Genomic DNA, 23,861 nt, shown 5'->3' on the forward strand with positions numbered 1-23,861 from the left:
GGTCTCGGGGCTCAAGGATCTATCGTAAGAGGAAAGGCTGAAAAATTTGCGGCTGTACTCACTCGAGGAACGTAGGGAGAGAGGAGACATGATCGAGACGTTTAAGTATATTACTGGCCGCATCGAGATGGAAGAAGAGATTCTCTTTCTCAAAGGACCCTCAGCCACAAGAAGGCATCCGCTCAAACTCAGGGGCGGGAAATTTCATGGCGACACCAGGAAATATTTCTTCACCGAGAGAGTGGTTGATCCTTGGAACGAGCTCCCGGTGCAGGTGATCGAGGCAAACAGCGTGCAAGAATTTAAGAGCAAAAGGGATGCCCATGTGGGATCCCTTAGAGGGTTAAGCCAAGGGAACCTGTCACCAGGAGTGGGATCCCTAGGATAGTAGACTTGGGGGTGGGTCAGTAGAGTGGGCAGACCTGATGGGCTATGGCCCTTATCTGCCGTCATCTTCTATGTTTCTATGTAGGCAGGGAAGTACGAAAAGAGACCACTCCATGCACAGCACACCACTCCTCAAATATATGCCAAACCCGCACATAAGCCTGAAAAGTGGAAAGTCTCCAGGACCCCAAAAGGGTTGAGATCACCTTATCTGAGTACCCCTTCTTACCTAGGCGTAAGACAAAAAGGACCCGGTTCGAACATTGGAATGGGGCCCTGAGACAGAAGGTTGGTCAAGAGAGGAAAGGAAGAGGATCCACCAAGGGCAAGGCCATGGACTGGTTTGGCAAACGTCTATATCAAAATGCCATGTTAGCCAACCAGTCTGGTAATTACACTTTCCATTTTTCCTTCTATATGAAGCATCTGGCTACGTTCCAGAAATACCTCTTGGATCATAAGCTTCCTGCTTTTCAACATTTTATTTCCGACTTGTTCCACCTCCGCAAGTATGGTAAAATTATGTTCTTACCTGTTAATTTTCTTTCCTTTAGAAGCAGCAGATGAATCCAGAGACCAATGGGATAGCTCACTTCTACCAGCAGGTGGAGATAGAGAAACTGATTAACAGGTGTACTTATTTGCTGGCACTCCTCCTGTCTCATCAGTATAGCTCCTTGCCCAAGCACATTTAACCATCAGTAGGTATAGCATGTAAAAAACTTCTTTCCCAGAACACCTCGCGAACAGCAACGATACAGAATACAATCATGAACAACACCCAATCACTAAAAGCCGTACACGAAAAACTGACAACCAGATACCAGAAAGGGTGGGGCTCTGGATTCATCTGCTGCTTCTAAAGGAAAGAAAATTAACAGGTAAGAACATAATTTTACCTTCCTTAGCAAAGCAGCAGATGAATCCAGAGACCAATGGGATGTAGCAAAGCAATCCTTAATTTGGGTGGGAAGCAAACGCCGCCTTCGCAACGACCGAAGCATCAAAAAAACCCTATCGCATGTGCCCGCACATCCATGCAGAGACGCGGAGAGAAGGTACTCTCGGAAGACCAGTTAGCCGTGAGACAAATCTCCTCCAAGGCAAAACCCCTCTGGGCCGAGCCCAAGAAGCAGCCATCGCTCCAGCGGAATGGTCATGAAGTTCAATCGCCACCCGCTCCCCTGCCAGCAGGCAAGTATAAAGAATGTCCTCCTGGACCATTGAGCGAGGTAGGCATCGGATGCCGCCATACGCCTGAGGCGTTCCTTGAAGAATCCCAAAAAGGAGATATAAACCACTAACAGTTGTTAGAAACCGATCTCGCGGAGAACGCTACATACGTTTCAAAAAATGCAGTGAATAAAAGTACTGCTTCCACTATCTCCTTCCAGGAAGAAGGAAGGAAAAGCGAGCATGATGTAAAAGAAAGGATGACACCCCCTAGAAAGAAATAGTGGTACCATCCGAACTGACACCCCATATGACGGAAATAAGGAATAGGAATCCCCGTTGAACAAGGCCTGCAACATCGCAACTGCAAAGCTGAAGCCATGACCACAAGGAATCCCATGGACAACCGCACAGCTCTTTAGAGCCCCAAAGGACAAGGCTAAAATGAAGCCATCGGTAACTTAGAAGAAGTACGTGAATGAATTACACCAAACCGGGCTTTCTAAGAGGTGCATGAATATACCGCCTTCTCTTTAGGAACTGAACTACAGGAAGCTGAGAAGTCAGCGAAGGGCCATATACCTAGTTCCTGTAACAAGCCAAGAATGGTAATTGAAGCTGAAGGGAATTGAACGCTATGCCATCGGCAATATACCTGTGCTAAAAAGGAACTCAGGAAGGGTGCAACTGTTGAGAAGTATTCAAGAAAGGAAACACCTCCAAAAGGAAGCAGAAGCCACAGGAGAAGACGTCTGTAGCGCCTGGATAAGAGAAGAAACAACCTGCTTCGCATTACCGTCACACGCCAGTCAAGACTGCTCAAAAGCTAGGTCGTAATACCAAAGTAGTATGAATATCCATGTTGATCTCAATCAAGGAGAGCAAAGTCGGAGATAAAAGGAAACTTCTTAGTCCGGCTGTCGAAAGGCTCAACAGATCCACATAGCGCAGCCAAGCCAGAGATTGTACCAATACTGTGCCCCTAAAGCGAGCTTGAGATGGCAAATCCAAGCTATCATCAGCCAGGGGAAAACAGTGAAAAAGAGAAACCAGAGGATTTTTTTTTTTTTTTTCCAAGCCTACAGCACCTGGTATTCCCAGGTGGTCACCCATCCAGGTACTAAACAGGCCCTATCCTGGTTGGCTTCTGAGATCAGACGGGATCGGGCACATTCAGGGTGGTATGGCTGTAAGAAAGAAGCCACACTGTTACCCCCTTTAACTCCCACTTCCTGTGCCCGCCTAAGAAGCTAGGAAGCATGGAATTGTGAGACGAGGCCATGAGGTCAAGTTCCAGGAGATCTTATTTCCACCACAAGAAAAGTGGAACACCTGAGCCAAAATTCCCAATAACCAGGATGTAGAAGATATCACTATAACTAACGTCTACACTTCTAGAGCGTACGCAGTGCTGTACACAGTAACATCCAATAAATGAGCTATGCTCAGATTTCGCAGAGAGAAAGACTAACCAAACTCTTTTCCTGACCTGAAAAATGATCGGTCAACCGAATAGAAAGATGAGGGTCCACCCATCGAAGTAGAACAACCACTGTACCTGGCAACTGAGTACATCACCTACTGCCCAAGCTGCAGAGAAACACCCCCATCATATACTGACTGAAAGGGCCCTCAGCGGCATTCCGGAAGAATGGTCTGAAGCTCCAGAAAGGAAGCCTGACCATGCTCAAGAGTAGAAGAAGGAACCAGAACTTAGTCGCCTCTGAAGACCAGACTCCTGAAGCTGAGGATGGAAGCCACCGAGCCCCCCAACCCGACAGTCCGGAATAGTCGGTGGTCATAAGCTAGTCCAGGAAAGACCGAGGCATGCCCTGGAAAGACAATCTTTCTGAGCCCCTAAATCATACAAAGCTATGCAGGAGAAGCCTAGCAACTAATAGGAGCCCAGAGATACCGAGAACCACTGGAATAAAAGCGGCTGCTGAGCGTTAGAAGGGAAAGCAAGCCGAGGTTCCCAGAGGGGTCAGCAATATGGATGCTAGAACCTGAACAGAATCCCATACTCTTAGCCATGGTAAGCGAAGAACGCCAATCTGAGATCGAGACTCCACACTCAAGGCTCTGGAAAGAATTACAAGTCTCTCCTATAAGAATAACCGCCTCAACCCGATATACCTATAACTAGTATAGGAAAAAAGAGCACTGCAAATATGAAGATGCGCATGTAAAGAATTGAGGAAAAGAAACCACCCGCTTCGTGTCAGTCAAAAGACCCGACTGGAAGTCGTCCGAATCAAGCAGGCAGTCAAGCATAAATCAGACAAATCGCCTGGCAGTGCCACCGAACCCTTGGGTAGGTGAAATGGAATGTGCCCCAAACCGAAAGCGCTGCTCCGAGAGAGGCAGGCCAACCTAGTGCAGACTCAGAGTCCATAGAGAAAATGTAAATATCTTCCCAGGTTGACTGCAGAAATGGGTAACCCTGAGAAACTAATGCAGCCGAATGGAATCCAGCCTGCCCAAAGCCCCCATCTTGGCCACCCACTAATAAGTGGTACCCTAAGAACTACAAGAACTGTCCCGAGGACCAGCCACATTTCAAAGAGAAACGCAAAACAGAGAGACTCTGGAAACGAGAGGAGGATGCAAAGGTGCAAGCATCCTGAAAAAAGTTCACAGCTCCCTGACATGACAGTAAAGCGACTACTCCTTCATGAGAAAACTGTCAACCAGGAAAAAGAACACCGTCTTGCGATGTGAAGGGGAGCATGAGGACATTCAGCAACCTGCCTGAGCTTTACGCAAGCAAAGGAAAGACAAGGCGCACCAGGCGTAATCCAGAAGCAGCATACGCCTCTCCAGAGAAACGAGCTGTACCTGGCCGAAAACAGACCAGGTTTCCACTCCAAAAGAGAGCGGAAGGGGAGAATTCATTGGGCATACAGTGCCAGCTACCCTACGACCTCGCAAGCAGAGGATCTTGCCCTTAGGGATCAGCCGCCACTAGACCATGCTTCTAGAGCGGAAGGCCGTCTAGCTTTTTTTTTTTTTTTTTAAATAGACTTGAACCTTCGCCTCTTCTTTTGGAGCCATATCAGCTCTACTCCTTAGCTGGGGCTTGAACCTCAGCTCCTTGTTACTAACCCAGCACACAACCCTTGCGCCACTAGGTTTTCACAGACAAGCTGGCCCACAGCAAGAAGAAAAGAACCATCAGGCCTCAAGAGAGACCCTCCACTCGGAATTCCTGCAACTACCCCGCAGAAACAAGTCAAGAGCCCAAGCAGGCGGACGCAGCACCCAGGCAGAAGGCCTAAGGAAACCTCCAACATCGCCGCACGTTATCGGAACCCCGAGTGAAGAAATGAACCACACGAATGATACACTGGCACGCCCTTGACACCTACTCCACCTTGCTGTTCGCTAACCCATAAGGCAGCAAAACCAAGCGTAGGCAGCCAAACTCAGGGCAGAAACTTAATGTGGAAGTGCCTAGGTATATAAATGGACAGCCCCCAATAACAACCTCTTTTTTTTTTTTTTTTTTTTTTTTCTTGTTAAGAGAAGCATGTGGACAACACCACAGCAAATGGAGCACTGCAATACGGGGCACAGCTGATTTCAAACAAAAATAAGCCGCGGTACACGCTTAAGTTAGCTGTAGGACATGAGTCAATGAACCTCGCGGCGCTGGGGGCCCAAGCGCGGGCACTTTCCTGCCAGAATCAAAACCGGCTGGCTCCCCCAACAGCGCTGTACAAAACAGACCGGGAGCTCATAGCCAAAACCGCAGCACACCGCTCCGCAAAGCAGACGGCGAGGCCCGCGCTGAGAAAGGCAGCCGCCCAGAATAACTCCCCGAGTATTGCAGTGCTGGCGACCCAAACTCGGACTGTTTCGCGCCAAAATAGGCCGGCTCCTAGAACATTGCCGCTCACACCGGCTCGGAGCCCATAACCGAAGCATATAAAAAATGCAAAACACACCTCGGGGAGGAAAGGGGAAAAGGCGCATGGCTCCCAACAGTAGGGGAGCACAAGCTCGCACCACCCGCGCTATAGAACGATTCAGCTCCAGTTCAGATAATGTATAACACACCCGGAGCCGCCCTCACAATTCGCGGCCATATCGAGAGCCACACAGTTACATTTACCCACGGGTCGTGGCAGTATCAAGAAACAATGTCCCAGAAACTACCAACCCCACAGCACAAGCGCTAGGGTAAGAAAAAGAAGCGCTCCTTAGTTATGCGCAGGAATACAGAGGCCACCTACCTCACTGAAGCAAGCTCATACCAAAACATATTCCACCACAAAACAAAACTGCCATAGTCAAAAACCCACAGCTCTCACACAACCACAAAGCTCAGAGACCAGTAGAATAAAACACATACTCACAATCTACTGGATAGTGCCGGTAGATGCCGGCAACACCGGCAACACCTGCTGCCCAGCACGAGCAGGGCAAAAAAGTCAGCTGTGTAGGCCCCATTTTTTTTTTTTTTTTTTTCTAAATGGGAAAGAAGAAAAATAGGGACCAGGGCAGACCCTCTATCATTGGAGGGAGGGTGAGGCAGGGACAAGGGGGGGCCCAAGTGTAACCTCTAAAGCCGGCACCGATTAGCCGGACACCCCTGTCTCACTGAAGAGAAAAAACTCAACAGGAGAAACAGAATGGCAGTCTCACTGAAGAGAAAATCTCAACAGGAGGTAATAAAGTTCCAGCCACAGCCAGAATCCAGGAGCTAGTTGAATAGCGACTTCCACCTGCTTGGAGATAGAGAATACTGATGAGACAGGAGGAGTGCCAGCAAATAAGTACACCTGTTAATCAGTTTCTCTATCTCCACCTGCTGGTAGAAGTGAGCTATCCCATTGGTCTCTGGATTCATCTGCTGCTTTGCTAAGGAAATGGTTAGATCAATTTATGACACCTTTGAGTTTACCTCTCGTGCGGCAGCCATGTCTGTTGCTAAGAGACGCCTTCCTGGCTTAAGTGTCTGAGCTCGACGTTAACCACCAGGACCGGCTAGCAAATGCACCTTGTTTGGGGATGAACTTTTTGGTGCTTCTATGGATACGACTACTCAGAAGTTGTCTGCCCATGAGACCAGGTGGGACACTCTGGTAAAGTCCAAAAAGAAGCCTCCACCTTCTCGTCCTTTTAGACAACAGCCTTCATATCAACGAAGGTTTGCTGCAAAACCTATGGTTCCAACCCAGTCTCAACCCAGGAGATAGAGGCAACAATAACAACCACATCAATAACAGGCTGCTCCTCAAAAATCAACACAATCTTTTTGATGTGTTCCTTCAGAGCATAGCCAACATCAACATTCTACAGTCTATGCCTCAACCCATCGGAGGCTGTCTTCAGTTCTTCATAGATCACTGGGAGCTCATAACATCAGATCTCTGGGTCCTCACCATCATTTGTCAAGGTTACACTCTCAATTTTCACACCCTGCCACCAGACCATCCTCCAAGAAAGTCTGCTTTGGACCCTGCTCAGTCCTCTCTTCTTCTGCAGGAGGTTCAATCCCTTCTCCTGCTGAATGCCATCAAGGAAGTTCCCCTCAATCAGCAGGACCAGGGTTTCTACTCCTGTTTCTTCCTAGTCCCCAAGAAGACTGTAGGACTGAGACCCATCCTGGATCTCAGAGCTTTCAACAAATTTCTAGTCAAGGAGAAATTCAGGATGCTCTCCCTTGCTATGCTTTACCCTCTCCTCAATCAGAATGACTGACTATGCTCTCTGGATCTCAAAGAAGCCTACACACATATTCCAATTCATCCGGCTTCCAGGAAGTACCTCCATTTCCAAATCAATCGATGTCATTACCAGTACAAGGTCCTTCCCTTTGGCCTGGCATCTTCTCCCAGAGTCTTCACTAAGTGCCTGATTGTAGTGGCCGCATCTCTCTGATCACATGGCCTTAAAGTTTTTCCTTACTTGGACGACTGGTTGATCAAGGCTGTATTCTCTCAGGAAGTGGTCCAAACAACATCTCAGACCATTTCTTTTCTTCAGGTTCTAAGATTCAAAATCAGCTTCCCCAAATCACATCTCCTTCCAACTCAACGTCCGCAGTTCAATGGGGCAATCCTAAACACCACTTTCATGGGAGCTTTTCTCCCTCAAGATCGCCTTCAGACTCTCATTCGCCTTTGTCTGCAACTGCTTCCTCTTCAGTCCCTCTCAGCAAGACACATGATGGTCCTGATGGGACACATGGCTTCCACTGTTCATGTCACTCCATAGGCAAGAAGAGTTCACCTTCACACTCCTCAGTGGACCCTTGCATCTCAGTGGTTGCAAGCGACAGATCGTCTCTCACAGCATATATGTGTAATATCATCTCTCCTGCAGTCGCTTCAATGGTGGATGACCTCCTCAAATCTTTCCAGAGGTCTTCTATTTCACTTACTCCCTCATCTCAAAGTCATCACGATTGTCCATATGTGCCCCTTATGCTTGGGGAGCGCATATGGACAATCTTCAGACTCAGGATCTTTGGACCGCCAGGAAGCGCAAATTTCACATCAATTTCCTAGAGCTCAGAGCAATGTTTTATGCCCTGCCTTCCATCATCTTCTCTGCCCTCAAGTCCTCCTCCTTTGCAAGGACAATCAAGTCGCAATGGACTAAATAAACAAGCAAGGAGGCACGGGCTCTCTCCTGTTATGTCAGGAGGCCCAGAAAATCTGGACTTGGGCAACAGCTACCAATCTTTTCTTGAAGGCTGTCTACATTCAAGATAAGAATTCCCTAGCAGACAACCTCAGCAGAATTCTTCAGCCTCACGAATAGACTCTCAACTCTGCAACTCTCCAGTCCCTTTGCTCAATGGGGCACTCCATAGGTGGACTTGTTTGCGGCTCCTCCCAATCACCAGTTGCCCCAGTTTTGCTCCAGACTTTACTCTCCTCTCCATCTGGAAGCAAATGCCTTTCTCCTGGATTGGACAGGCTTGTTTCTATATGCATTTCCTCCAATCCCAAACTCAAATGAGAGGCAGCCACCATGATCCTCATTGCTCCTCGGTGACCCAGGCAACATTGGTTCTCTCTTCTACTTCAGCTCAGTTCCAAGAAACCAATACTTCTTCCAGTATTTCCTACTCTTCTTACTCAGAATCAGGAATCCTTTCTACATCCCAACCTGCAATCACTACAACCTGACAGGTTGGTTTCTCTTGGGCTGACTTCTTCTAATGTACATCTTTCTCAGCCTGTACAAAAAATCCTTGATGCCTCCAGGAAACCAGCCACTCAACAGTGTTACCAACAAAAGTGGACTCGATTTTCTTCCTGGTGTCTTCTTCATCATCATCATGATCCAACTTCCTTGGTAGTGGAATTGGTTTAGGATTATCTACTTTCTCTTTCTGACTCTGGACTCGAATCTACATCTATCAGAGTCCATCTCAGTGCCATTACTGCTTTTCACATGCCAGTTGAGGGAAAAGCTCTTACTGCTCATCCTTTGGTCTCCAGATTCATGAAAGCTCTTTTCAATGTTAAACCACTGCTCAAGCCTCCTCCTGTTGTCTGGGACCTTAATGTGGTACTTTCCAGTTTGATGAGGTCGCCATTTGAACCTATGGATACAGCTCATCTTAAGTTTCTTACGTGGAATGGGTTTTTCTTATTGCTCTCACCTCTGCCAGGAGGGTCATTATAAGTTACAAGCATTAGTAGCAGATCCACCCTTCACAGTTTTTCATCATGACAAGGTGGTTCTGCGCACACATCCAAAGTTTCTTCCAAAAGTTGTCTCAGAGTTTCATCTCAATCAGTTGATTGTTCTACCAGTGTTTTTTCCAAAGCCTCATTTTCACCCAGGAGAAACCACTTTGCACACTCTGGACTGTAAACGTGCTTTGGCTTTTTACCTTGACCGGACTAAATCACATCGCACATCTCACCAAATGTTCATCTCATTTGATCCAAACAAACTGGGACATCCTGTTTCCAAGAGAATTATTTCCAACTGGCTGGCGGCCTGCATCTCATTCTATTATGCTCAGACTGGACTGGCATTGGAAAGTCGTGTCACAGCCCACAAAATAAGAGCTATGGCAGCTTCTGTGGCTTTCCTCAGATCTACTCCCATTGAGGAAATCTGTAAAGCTGCCACCTAGTCCTCAGTTCATACCTTCACTTCTCACTACTGTCTGAAGTCTTTCTCCAGATGCGATAGGCACTTCGGCCAATCTGTATTACAAAATTTATTTTCTTACAAGGCCAACTCTCCCACCATCGCATTTCTGTTAGCTTGGAGGTCACCCATACGTGAGAATATGCTACCTGCTTGTCCTGGGATAAAGCACAGATTACTTACCCTAACAGGTGTTATCCAGGGACAGCAGGCAGATATTCTCACAACCCACCCACCTCCCCGGGTTGGCTTCTTAGCTGGCTTATCTTAACTGAGGGACCGCATGACCATGTCGGGCGGGAAGGCACTCGTGCATGCGCTGTTCGGGCTATCGCAAACTTTCTAAAGACTTAAAGTGGCGATACACTTTTTACAGTAAGTAACTGTGCTTACTCTTTTGAAATATTGCCAGGTACTTGTGACCTGGATTGGCCATTGTAAGATACAGGATACTGGGCTTGATGGACGGACATTTGGTCTGTTCCAGAAAGTCCTTCTAAACTCTGAGGACTATAAACCAGTCTTTCCACCAGTGATCCAATAACCAACATCCCAACAAAATCTTGCAGTGAAAAGCATTGTCATTCAAATGCTAAAAAGCATTAGGGAAGGCATGGAATGCATTGATTTTCTTTAGATGTGGGTAAAGGATAGTGTCTTAATACAACAAAACAACATAAAAATCAAATGGTAATCTATTAGCAAAATAAACAAATCTTGAAGACCATTTGCAAAAAATAAAAAATGAACACAGATTCTAAATTTACTAAATAAATAAAGCGCAATCTTTAATTAAATTAATTTAGATATTAACCTTTAAACAAATTAATTTATTGATTCTGAATTCTACGGGGACAAGCCTCAGACTTAGGAGTACATCTTTCCCAAAGATGTACTCCTAAGTCTAAGGCTTGTCCCCGTAGAATTCAAAATCAATAAATTAATTTGTTTAAAGGTTAATATCTAAATTAATTTAAACAAATTAATTTAAATTAAATTTCCCAAAGATGTACTCCTAAGTCTAAGGCTTGTCCCCGTAGAATTCAAAATCAATAAATTAATTTGTTTAAAGGTTAATATCTAAATTAATTTAAACAAATTAATTTTAATTAATTAAATTAATTTTAAACAAATTAATTTATTGATTTTGAATTCTACGGGGACAAGCCTCAGACTTAGGAGTACATCTTTCCCAAAGATGTACTTCTAAGTCTAAAGCTTGTCCCTGTAGAATTCAAAATCAATAAATTAATTTGTTTAAAATTAATTTAAAGGTTATGCTTTATTTATTTCGTAAATTTAGAATCAGTGTTCATTTTTGGTCTTCAAGATTTGTTTATTTTGGTAAAGGATAGTGTGCATTCTTTAATGGCACCAGGATAGAAGTGACTTATAGCTTTGAAGTACAGGGAACTGTGTCTTACTATGTTGTTTTTTGATTGCTCTGCCTGCTGCTTTATCTTGGAAGCCACTGATGATATTGCTTCAGTATTCAGCTCACAGCTGAAGAGGCCAGAGCTCCTTGAAATTCGACAGTCCACCATTTCAACGTGGGAGTTGTGCTGAATGCTGTTCAGACAACTTGGCAGACTTTGATTCGGAGTACAATGCATCATCACTAAAATAACTTTCCTCTGATCTGAAACACAGGAAATAAAATGTATTCTGTACTAATGAAGAGTATTTTAAACATTATGAGGTAGATATTCAAATGGTTCTAACTCAGTGTTCTTCAACCTTTTGACACCTATGGACTGGTGGAAATAAAAGAATTATTTTGTGGACTGGCACTGGTCAGAGGGCCAGCAATTGAAGAACACTGAGCTAAATTGTGGGTCAGACCCTGCTGATCTCCGTCCCATACCCCACCCCCATAATAGTACTAATTGTAACACAATTTTTTCCATTCATTTTTCATATACACACACACACACACACAATATAATCTTATTAACAACACATAAAGGTTAACCACAAAATTAAACTACACAAAGCACACTGTATGCTTCTCAACATTCATTCCTACCAAAACACAGATAACCCCTTTGCAAATATGGGACCAAAAACTAAAAGTACTAATATATACAAACAAAACCCTAAGATGCAAGACTCTACATGCAGTACAACCCCAGAGAAAAAGAAACAAATGCATTTCTTCCTGAACAGTGCAAAATATAGACAGCAGATGAAAATTCTCAAAATTGTCAAAATTCAATCAGTAAATTAAAAAATAAAATCCTTCCCCCTACTTTTGTTGTCTCCCTCCCTCCATGCTGTGCCTTACCTTCTGGCCTGCTCCTGCCTGGCCGTTTTATGCCGCCTCCCAATGTTATCTTCGGGCCGTCTCCCTCTTCCTCACTGATGCAGTGCACAAAGCTGCGGGAAGTGGCTCCTCGCGCATCCTACGCCTCATCTGGAAGCCTTCCCTCTGACGTTGCGATGTCAGAGAGAAGGCTTTCAGTTCAGGCACAGGATGTATATAGGAGCCGCTGCCCATGGCTTTGTGCACTGCAGCACTGGGGAAGAGGGAGCCAGCTCAAAGATAATGCCGCATCGATCACACCGCGGACCGGCAGCTGAAGAATACTGTCTCGGGTCCGATGCATGTGGAAATTTCTGCGTACCGGCGATTGAAGAACACTGTTCTAACTGATTAACTCTGGAAGTTAACTGAATAGACCTGCCTCATAGAAATATTTCACTATTAATATATTTTTATTGTGCACCCAAAATAAGGATTTCTATTGAGTGTAGTGGCTTGTTTAGGCTGGGAATTAAAAGTATACATACAGAATGTCTTCTACATAAAAGTAGAGATTTTAATAAAGAACTGCACTTTTAGGATTTTCCACCAATTTGATACAGATCTGTATAACCTTGACTATGGGCTCCTTTTACAAAGCCGCGCTAGCGCTTTTATCACGCGCACCGGATTAGTGCGCGCTAGCCGGAAATCTACCATCTGCTCAAAAGGAGGCGGTAGTGGCTATCGCGTGCGGCAAGTTAGCGCGCACTATTCCACGCGTTAAGGCCCTAGCGCGGCTTTGTAAAAGGAGCCCTATGTGTTGTGTACTACCTGCCAATGATGCAGAACTCCTGTGCCATCTCCAACAAAGAGTCAGCAGGGAGAAGTGAGAAGAATTCAAGCAGATATGCCAAAAGAGGAACTAGTCAAGAAGAAGAATGATACAATTTTACAATAGAAGCCCTGGTGGAGGAGCATTGTGGAATTCCAATACAAGAGTCCAGTATCTGCTAGCAATCTGAAGCCTGTCAGTCATAACTCTTCCATCCTGAGATGCTTGCAGCCGATAACCATTCACACATAGGGTGATATAGTTAGACTTTCTTGCATATAGTCGGTAGATAGTGACTTGAAAGGAGGTTAATCTTCAGACTCTGATTGCTGAGATATCTGTTTTCTGAAGAAACCATGGGCAAACTGGAAGAAAATGAGAAGAGACTAAAATGTGCAAAGCAGTACGTGGCCACCCAGGTGACTCAAGTGAGGTCTCTTCAGGCAGTAGGGATAACTTAAAATCAAGGGCAGCTTGGTTTTGCATAACAAGACAGAGCCCTTGAAGAATATGGTTGAGTAAAAAAACCCCGAGACCCCTAAACTTTTCCAAGATGAGGTTCCTGTCTATGTGGTAGCTCTGGAAGATTATATTTGAAAGATATATTAAAAATATCTAATTGGGGGTCAGTTTGAGCCTCTAAAATATTTCAGATGATAACTGGGAAGACATCTGGAAAATTGGAATGAGGGCACAGTAGACTCAATTACTACCTATAGATAGTTCAGATGTATCTGCCTTTTCAGAGTCCTCTCAAGAAGATATGGAGGTTCATTTTAATACCTTACTATGGTACTTTGTATGTCTAAGTCCTTTGAAAATGAACCCAATAATATCATGGGCTACTTTATTGGTCTCATTATGTTCCAAGTCTGACAAAAATTTGGTCTTCAGAAGTTATTTTAAAAAATGAAAGCTATTTGTTTCTGTGGTCAGAAGCTGGCCTCTACTTGTCTATGATAAATAACAGGTTTCTGTTGTAGTTTTAATAGAAGGCTGACTTTCAGAAAACACTGCAAAGCAAGTTTCAGACAATCAAAAGAGATCAATCTAATCTCCAATGTTTCCCACATACCTCTTATGCAAAACACTGTTCTAAATCCACTGTAATTAGAAAACAAGGCTAGTTTCCACAATAATCATGACATGGAGTTCACATATATTGACTGTATCCATGATTAAGAAATAACCCAGCATATATCACTGACAGTGATTGTACTGTGCTTGGCTGTGGGTCTTGATGTTTAAGTTAAGTATTAAAGCTTTTAATGAAATTTTTACTGAATATATGAAATCTAAGAATGTTAGAAATTCTACTGAAAAATGTGAGAAATGGACCGATGATGAAAGTCCTAAAAAAATTTATTTAACTAAAACTACATATGATGGTTTAATAGATGCTGGGATTTGCTTTTTTACTTCTTAATACTTAAATATTATTAAAAAAATAAAATAAAATAAATAACAACAACCCAGAGGGTTTTGTGGTGGCTACATAGGATTTAGTACCCTAATTCTATAAAAGATGCCTAAAGTTAGTCACCTAGATTTGTGCACCTGGCCAAACTAGCCCCCAATTTTACTAAACTGCGATAGCAGTTATTAGTGCAGGGAGCTGTGCTGAATGCTCTGTGCTGCTCCCAACGCTCATAGAGTTCCTATGAGCGTCGGGAGCAGCGCAGAGCATTCAGCGTGGCTCCCTGCACTAATAACTGCTATCGCGGTTTAGTAAAAGGGGAGGTAGGAACCTAACTTACGCTGGCTTTTGCAAAGCTGTGTTAGAGGTTTCTACTGCGAGCCGGCGAGGTAAATGCTACGACGCTCATAGAATTCTTATGAATGTTGGAGCATTTATCTCTATATTGAACAATAATAGGAAGATATACTGTAATATTCTGTGAGCATTTATCTCACCAGTCCATGGCCGAAACCTCTACCGCGACTTTGTAAAAAGGGGCCTTATTTTTTTTTTATTTGCTTAATCAGTGCTGATCATTGAAAAGTGCCAATAAAAACAATTTAAAAATTAATTTTCTGGTAGGCGCCTACGAATTTCTGGTAGAAGTCTACCCTGAGATACCTACCAGAAAGTAGATGTGGTTAGGGGGTGGGGGTTTGGGGTAGATTTGGGGCATGGTTTGACTTAAGTGCACTCATTTAGGCCAATAAAACCCTGATCTAAATGACAGTGCACCAAAGGATTCAATGCCTACTGGTGCCTAAGACCGCTGAAGCATCGCTAGGCGCGATTCTATAAACAGAACAGATGACTGACAATGGTGCTAAACTGGTTCTACAAGTTAGATGCCGTTTATAGAATCAGGGCCTATAAGCATCTGAGATGTGTTAATAAAATTTGGAGTCAATTGCTCTTGTAATTGTCCCAAATGTGGAGATGCTGATGGACATGTCTCTGGCATTACCTGCATCATCTGGTGCAACTTCTGAGTACATCAGTTTCTAACTGCAAAATTTTGTCTGTCGGATTTGGAAGATGATTTATAATTGGAATTGGTTGAATAAATGGTTATTTATATGGCAAAACCTGCTTGGTTGCCAAGCGCTATATTTTGTTACAGTGGATACATTACATTTACATTTCTAGACCACAAAACCTTATGATCGATGCGGTTCACAAAAAGATTTAAAAAAAAACTGGACATTCCCAGTGATCCACAAAACTTGTCATTAGATCATATTAGTGCTCTAGAAATTTTGTAAATAATATTGATTTTAGTCGTTTTCTAAAATGTAAGTAGGAAAAGACTTTGGGCTCCTTTTACAAAGGTGCGCTAGCGTTTTTAGCGAACACACAGGATTAACGCACGCTATAGTGTGCGCTAGCTGAAAAAATATCGCCTGCTTAAAAGGAGGCGATAGCGGCTAGCACGTGAGGCATTTTAGCATGCGCTAAAACCGCTAGCACGCCTTTGTAAAAGGAGCCCTTTGTGAATAAAGAGCGTAACTCCCTGTCCCAGATCATTGCCTGATAAGCAAGCAGACACTGCTGGAATCTCTTTGGAGTACAACCTCGAGCTGCGGGGAAAACAAATAAAGTGGAGCTGCATGAAGAACGGTTTGGTGTAAATAATTCTAGTAAATACTCCGGCGCCTGGCCGTATAAGACTTTATAGCAGAGAGTGTCCAGTTTAAATAACATGCGAGCCTCAAACGGAAGCCAATCAAGTTCTCTATAGTAAAATTACATTACATTACATTAGTGATTTCTATTCCGCCTTTACCTTGCGGTTCAAGGCGGATTACATAAGAATTGTTATGATCTTAAGAAGTACATATTGATAAGATATTAAGAAGTACTTAAGGAATAGTTTGAACATTTTCTAATCTGTTAAGGAGTAGTTGGTAATGGAGGAGGAATTCGGAGAATTATTGGTAGTGTTATATGGGTTTTACGTATTTTTTGAAGAGTAGGGTTTTTGTTCCTTTTTTGAAGATTTTGTAGTCTGTGGTCGAAGACAGCAGATTGGTGAGTTGTCGGTCCAGTTTCGCTTCTCTGGTAGCCAGTAGGTTGTCATACAGTTTTCTTCGTTTGACATTTTTGGTTGGCGGGTGTGTGAATAGTGTGTAGATTCTCCTCTGTCTGTTTGAGGTGGAATGAGTTAGTCGATTGTTCCAGTAGGTAGGGCTGTAATTTGATCTGATTTTTTTTCAAGTCAAAGATCAAGCTTACTGCGACATTTTGAACTCTTTTAAGCCTAAGTTATGGCACAGTCAGATGTGTGATTTTCAGCAGATGGAATGCGTATCTGTTTCTAGTAGATGGGAGAAGATATTTAGATTTCTCAAAATATGGACCTCTTTCCTACATTCCTTAATGTCAAGACCAAGAGGTATACTTTTGGAATAATTTGCAAAGTTAATATGCTGTACAAACCTTGTGCATATCTGTGCATTCACCATATTCAATGTTATTCTGGTATTTATGCAGCTTGGGAGGGGGAAGGAGGTTAGATTAGTTTAAGAAATGCAATTACATGTAAACTGTGGTTTTGATATATCATTATTGTTTTGTACACTGATTAAACGTAATAAAAATAATTATGGACAAATATATAGGGGGTAACATATGTTTGCTATGAATATTTGCACCCATTTACTTTTTCTTCCCCAACCTAAACACAGCTCTAGGAAAGGGATTAATTTTTGCCACATTGAGGCAAAACAAGTGATTTCTGTGAGCAAAACCATTTTTACCTGCCCAAGTCACTTTAAAAATCACCTTCATAATTTTAATATAAAAGAATTGAAAATAATCAACCCCACAATTACTACATACTAGAAATTTTGTCCAACGCTTTGATGTATGAGCCAGGCTCTGAAGTAGCCCCACAGAAGAGCAGCAAGAGCTTGTCTGAGGCAGGTGTAAAATTCTCTTTTTGGAGCTGCATCCCAGAGCTGTGGAGACATAGCTCTACCTGGTTTAGGAACTGCTGCACTGAGCCAAAGGTCTGTCCAGTAATCGATACCTGCACATTAAAGACTTAGAACAGATGTAAACAATTAACATAATGGGACTTAAAATAAAAGAAATGAACTTTAAAGCAAAAGAAAGTGGAAAAGCCAAAGTCTGAGAAGTGAGACAAGCCAAGTCAGAGCCCAGACATGAAGCCAGGTTTGAAGAGAATGTAGTGACATCAGTTAGCTTAGCAAGGTTTAAAAAAAGGTTTGGCTAAATTCCTAAAAGGGAAGTCCACAGGCCATTATTGAGATGGCTTGGAGAAATCCACTGCTTATTCCTAGGATAAGCAGCATAAAATCTGTTTCACTACTTGGGATCTAGTTAGGTACTTGGGACCTGGGCTGGCCACTGTTGGAAACAAGATACTGGGCTTGATGGACCTTCAATCTGTCCTAATATGGCAATTCTTATGTTCTTAATTCTAAACATATCTATATATCTATCTATATCTATTATATATATATAAACATAGTAATATAGTAGATGACGGCAGATAAAGACACGAATGGTCCACCCAGTCTGCCCTTCCTGATACAATTTTAATTTTTTTTCTTCTTAGCTATTTCTGGGCAAGAATCCAAAGCTCTACCCGGTACTGTGCTTGGGTTCCAACTGCCAAAATCTCCGTCAACTCACTCCAGTCCATCTACACCCTCCCCAGCCCATCCTCCCCGAAACAGCCATATACAGAAACAGACCGTGCAAGTCTGCCCAGTACTGGCCTTAGTTCAATATTTACTATTATTTTCTGATTCTAGATCATCTTTGTTCATCCCACGCTTCTTTGAACTCTGTCACCGTTTTCCTCTCCACCATCTCTCTCGGGAGCGCATTCCAGGCATCCACCACCCTCTCCGTAAAGTAGAATTTCCTAACATTGCCCCTGAATCTACCACCCCTCAACCTCAAATTATGTCCTCTGGTTTTACCATTTTCCTTTCTCTGGAAAAGATTTTGTTCTACATTAATACCCTTTAAGTATTTGAACGTCTGAATCATATCTCCCCTGTCCCTCCTTTCCTCTAGGGGCAGGGGTAGGCAATTCCGGTCCTCGAGAGCCGGAGCCAGGTCAGGTTTTCAGGATATCCACAATGAATATGTATGAGATGGATTTGCATGCACTGCCTACTTGAAATGCAAATCTATCTCATGCATATTTATTATGTATATCCTGAAAACCTGACCTGGCTCTGGCTCTTGAGGACCGGAATTGCCTACTCCTGCTCTAGGGTATACATATTCAAGGCTTCCAGTCTCTCCTCATATGTCTTCTGGCGCAAGCCTCCTATCATTTTCGTCGCCCTCCTCTGGACCGCTTCAAGTCTTCTTACATCCTTCGCCAGATACAGTCTCCAAAACTGAACACAATACTCCAAGCGGGGCCTCACCAACGACCTGTACAGGAGCATCAACACCTTCTTCCATCTACTGGCTATGCCTCTCTTTATACAGCCCAGCATACTTCCGGCAGCAGCCATGGCCTTGTCACACTAAACAATTTTTTCTCTCTTTTTCTTGGTTCTTGTCACACTATATACATATATGTTTGTTGGGATTTAATAACCTCCTTTATGAAGAGATTCACCCAAGGTGGTGAACTGCAGATACAGCTTGGTATTAAATACAGTAGAACCTTGGTTTACAAGCTAAATTTATTCCAGAAGCATGCTCGTAAACCAAAGTGCTCGTATATCAAAGCGAGTTTCCCCAAAGAAAGTAAGGGAAACTCACTTGATTCGTTCTCCCTCAAGGCCACTGGTGCTGCTCCACCTCACCCCCCAACCAGCATCACCCCCCCCACCCCCGGCTTGTGAATGCCGCCCCCTAGCGTGAACCGGCATCCCCCGCCCAAACACAAGCCCTTACCCCGATCTTGCACCAGCACGCAGCATCAACCCACAGGATGTTCTGGTGCTGAAAGATCCTGCCTCTTGCCTGGGCTGGGCCTTGAGCATCTGCGCATGCTGAAGGACTTGTGGCTCCTGCTCTCTTGGCCAGACGGCCTTGAGCATGCGCAGATGCTCAAGGCCCAGCCCAGGCAAGAGGCATGATCTTCGGCCCCTGGCATGTCCTGTGGGTTGGTGCTGCGTGCCGGTGCCAGATCGGGGTAAGGGCTTGTGTTTGGACAGGCGGGGGATGCTGGTTCTTGCAGGGGAGGGGAGATGCCGGTTCTTGAGGGGGGGCATTTGCGGGTGGTGATGCCGATTCTCGAGGGGGGGCTCGCAAATCGAGTCAACGCTCGGTTTGCGAGGAACGATTTGCTCGAGTGTTTTGCTCGTCTTGCAAAACACTCGCAAACTGAGGTTAAACATAAGCATAAATAACAATCAATGATGTAAACTTGAATATGGAAAACTGAATCCTAGTAATAGGACTCATATGATACAATATCAGAAATATACACAAACATCACAGAAGAATCATATAACAGAAATATGTCAGCAGAATATGAATGATACCATAATAGACAGCATGAAAGCATTGGCGTAGCGAGGGTGGGAGGTGCCAGGGGTGGTAGCACCCCCCCGTCCTCTACTCTGATTCCCACTCCTTCCCCATCCCCCCGCCATGCCCCCCTTTCCTCCCCCTGTACCTCTTTAACTTCCCCAGCACGAGCAGCATCTCCAAGTTTCTGCCCATGCCAGCCTTGGCTCTCCCCCTCTGTCATCACTATGGTCAGTAAGTGATAAATTAGAGTCGAGAAGTACCCCTAGGCTGTAGACTTGGTCTTTGCTGGCTATGGTAGTTGATTCCCAGAGGAGAGGGGGCGGTTGTAGGCACAATGTTCTTTGAGGATCAAAAGAAGCTCAAGTTTCAAGGCGTTTAGTTGAAGCTTGTTTGTGGACATCCAGATTTTGATTTCTGAGAGACAGTTTTGAAGTTTTGCATGGGAGTCAAAGTTCTCTCCTAGTGATAGATATAGTTGGAAGTTGTCGGCAAAGGAGTGAATCTTGATTTAGTGTTTGTGGGCAGGATAGGTATAATGTAGAGATTAAACAGCTCCTTGTGGTACCCTGTACTTGATTGGATTTTGTTTTGAGAGTCTAGTATCGAGTAGCACACATTCAGATCTGTTGCTTAGGAAGGATGCAAACTAGAGTAGTGTTGTATCTCGGACACCTAGCTCAGCGAGTTGGGTGAGGAGAAAGCCATGGTCAATGGTGTTGAATGCTGTACTGAGATCTAGTAGCACCAAAAGGACATTGCTTCCTTTGTCCATGAGTTTCCAGCAGTCATTGATGATTTCAAGGAGGACAGATTCAGTGCTATGAAATTTCCGGAAACCTGAATGGAACATGGATAGGGCTTTTTTGTTGTCAATAAAGGAGTGTAGTTGGTTGAATAACGTTTTTTCCTGGATCTTTGAAATGAAAGGTAGGTGGCAGAAAGGTCTAAAGTTGTTGGTTGTGTCTGGGTCAAGTGTTGGTTTCTTCAAGGCAGAATATAGGATGTCCGGGGCGGTACTTGGAGAGACCTCCAGGAAAGAGACTTGGGAGTTCTGATCGACAAGTCGATGAAGCCGTCCGCGCAATGTGCGGTGGCGGCGAAAAGGGCGAACAGAATGCTAGGAATGATAAAGAAGGGGATCACGAACAGATCGGAGAAGGTTATCATGCCACTGTACCGGGCCATGTATGCCCTCACCTGGAGTACTGCATCCAGCACTGGTCACCGTACATGAAGAAGGACATGGTACTACTCGAAAGGGTCCAGAGAAGAGCAACTAAGATGGTTAAAGGGGCTGGAGGAGTTACCGTACAGCAAAAGATTAGAGAAACTTGGCCTCTTCTCCCTCGAACAAAGGAGATTGAGAGGGGACATGATTGAAACATTCAAGGTAATGAAGGAAACAGACTTAGTGGATAAGGTAGGAAGAACGAGAGGGCACTCTCTAAAATTGAAAGGGGATAGATTCCGTACGAACGTAAGAAAGTTCTTCTTCACCAAGAGAGTGGTAGAAAACTGGAACGCTCTTCCGGAGTCTGTCATAGAGGAAAATACCCTCCATGGATTCAAGACAAAGTTAGACAAGTTCCTGATGAACCGGAACGTACGCAGGTAGGGCTAGTCTCAGGGCGCTGGTCTTTGACCAGAGAGCTGCCGTGTGAGCAGACTGCTGAGCACGATGGTATACCGCTAATACCATAACAAGTTCTAAGCGGGTCACAATAAAGATTTCCTCATAAACTGGACAAATCAATAAATCAATAAATAATAACAAAAACAAATATAATAAAAAGAAAGAAAAATCACGGGGAGTAATTTAAAATCTGTCATTAAGGCAGCTTGGTCTCCATAGCAGGACAACTTCTGCAATCAGGATGGCAAGGGAAGGTGCCAGTGCCCAGGTCCAGGAGCAGCCAAAGGCAGGATAACTGAAGAAGTTCACAGAGGCAGGAGGGGCTCAACGGCCAATGGCAGCAGGTCGAGGAGAGAAGGAGGACTCTTCAGTCAGCCACCTTGGACAGGCCTCATTTACCGGCTGTATGTTGCATCGGTAGGGGCTTCCGTAACCCCTACGTTGTTGGTCTCCGCAGCTTTTAACAGGAGCGCCAGCATGTAGGACGCCTCCTCCGTCGACGCTCACAGTGTGCCACTCTCACCCTGGCTAGCCAATTATCAATCTCCCCACAGCTGACCTCCATCACCTAAGCAACTCTCTGACCCCACCAGATGAACGAATATGGATACTCCACAAAAGAACTCCAATCCTGCCCACTGGCGTTGAGGCCGCAGGTAGGAAAGGCCTCGGCTAAAGATTAACAGTTCAAGGCCTTTAGGTTCTATAACTGTCAAACTCCTACATTCAAAGTGCTGGGCAGACTATTACGGTCTGTAGCCCACAGATGACAAGATGGTTTGGATAGGCTGGAGTGAGCTTTGACGGTAATTCCAGTAGTTGGAACCTAAGGACAATACTGGGTGAACTTTTACAGTCTATGACCCAGAAATATAAAAGAAAAAAAATGATTTAATTTAATCATGAATCTATAAAAATGTAACTATTGGGCAGACTGGATGGACTATTCAGGTTTTTAAGTGCTATAATTTACTATGTTACACAGATAGGCTTAATGATATTATTGAGGAAATAGAAGATGATGGACTTTTCTGCTCTTTTGATCTCTACACATCCAATGTTTGGAGTGGTATAATCCATATTATGCACCCAAAGTTTTACGCTGTGATCTCATTTCAAGTAATGTATACTTGGCAAGTCTAGGACAAATTATGATTCTTTACCCCCAACCCCTTGTTCTGTAACGGTTCACTTTGTTTAACCACTATTAAAATTTCCAAAACTTGTAGATACTTTAGCAGTTTTACAGCTATAGGTTTTGGGTATTACGAGTCTGTTTGCATTTAAGAAGGGGTTCTGTGTGTGCCATTTCCAACTCAAGAGGAGTCTCAGCTGGTAACCGTAAAAGCGTTAGTAGCCAAGTTTTCAGAAACATTTAATCCAAGGATGTGAACATTAGCTTGTCTAATCCTGTTGGAGAAGTTTTCCAGGTCTCATTCCAGCTTCACCATTTTAGAGTACCGGTCCGTTTGGGAAATTGCTTCTCCCGATTGCTCCAATCTCATCTTGGAAGCAGCAGCTGCTTCGGTAAGCCTAGTGATTTCTTTAATTTTGCAGGCTTCATTGTGCATCTGCAGCAACTCTCTCAGTGCCCTGAGGTCTTCCACAAGTGACTCTGATGTCACTACTACTACTTATCACTTATCTAGTGCTGAAAGGCGTACACAGTGCTGTACATTTTGACATTTATAGACGGTCCCTGCTCGGAAGAGTTTACAATCTTGGACAGACAAATATGGCATATAGGGTTGGGGGATGCAGAACCAAAAGTGAGAGGCGTTTGGAGTCGAAAGCACTCTCAAAGAGGTGGGTTTTTAACTGAGCCTTGAACACTGCCGGAGACGGAGCCACCACAAGGATTTGGGCAGCTTATTCCTGGGCCATCTTTGCTGGTGTTTCTTTTGTGCAACAGAGGGTCTTTTTTGTCCTTGATGTGATTGTAAAGGGCACTTCATTTTGGTTCCTTTTGTTCTGAATACTGAGCTTAACAGAAATTAGAACTCTAAATGGCAATATGAAGAACAGAGTAAAAAGCAGCATTTACTGAGGACTGATCAAATCAACTATGCGGCCATTTTGCTCATCAGCTCCCAGTGCCCCCTTTCGATGAATTACCCAGTTTCTCACCCTCTTAGCACCATGCTCAAAATTTAAGATACCTTACTGTCCTACCAGCAAAGAGTGCAAATCTGTTTGAACAATAAAGTTATACAGCTTAGTACAGTGTGAGCTAATGCATTTCAAAGTGCATCCTTCACTTCTCATAAGGTTATCCATATTATGTAAGGAGTTATAGAAATGATAAGTAGGAGGAGGAGCAGAGCCGATATTATGAAGAACCTATAGGATGGTAATACTATAAGCAATTAAAGCATGTAGAACAGGTTTTTTACATGGTAAAGTATCACTTATAAAACTGCAACAACATACTGTATATACACATAAAGTAGGTTCTAGGAAAACACAGGCCCAGATTCTCTATAGGGTACTGATATCAATGGCTGCCGTTCACATGTCAATCACACAACAGTGCCCCCTATAG

At 44.0% G+C, this 23,861-nt stretch overlaps 1 protein-coding gene and 1 non-coding gene across 3 annotated transcripts in view; both read right to left on the minus strand.

Annotated features, from left to right (window-relative positions):
- The window catches only part of LOC117356997, a 69,035-nt gene that overhangs the window by 21,344 nt on the left and 23,830 nt on the right, over positions 1–23,861 (minus strand). Inside the window, exons 8-9 of one of the 2 annotated variants that reach the window (XM_033937064.1) lie at positions 17,056–17,259; positions 11,106–11,320 (exon numbers count right to left, since the gene is read on the minus strand). In XM_033937064.1, coding sequence (XP_033792955.1) covers positions 11,106–11,320; positions 17,056–17,259 — 419 coding nt within the window. The remainder of the gene's footprint in view (positions 1–11,105; positions 11,321–17,055; positions 17,260–23,861) is intronic. The other variant, XM_033937065.1, reaches the window with a different exon arrangement.
- LOC117358279 lies at positions 2,637–2,755 on the minus strand. The gene has a single exon (XR_004538988.1). It is a non-coding gene; the product is annotated as a 5S ribosomal RNA (ribosomal RNA).

The sequence above is a fragment of the Geotrypetes seraphini genome, chromosome 3 (genome assembly GCF_902459505.1).
Source record: "Geotrypetes seraphini chromosome 3, aGeoSer1.1, whole genome shotgun sequence".
NCBI lineage: Eukaryota > Metazoa > Chordata > Amphibia > Gymnophiona > Dermophiidae > Geotrypetes > Geotrypetes seraphini.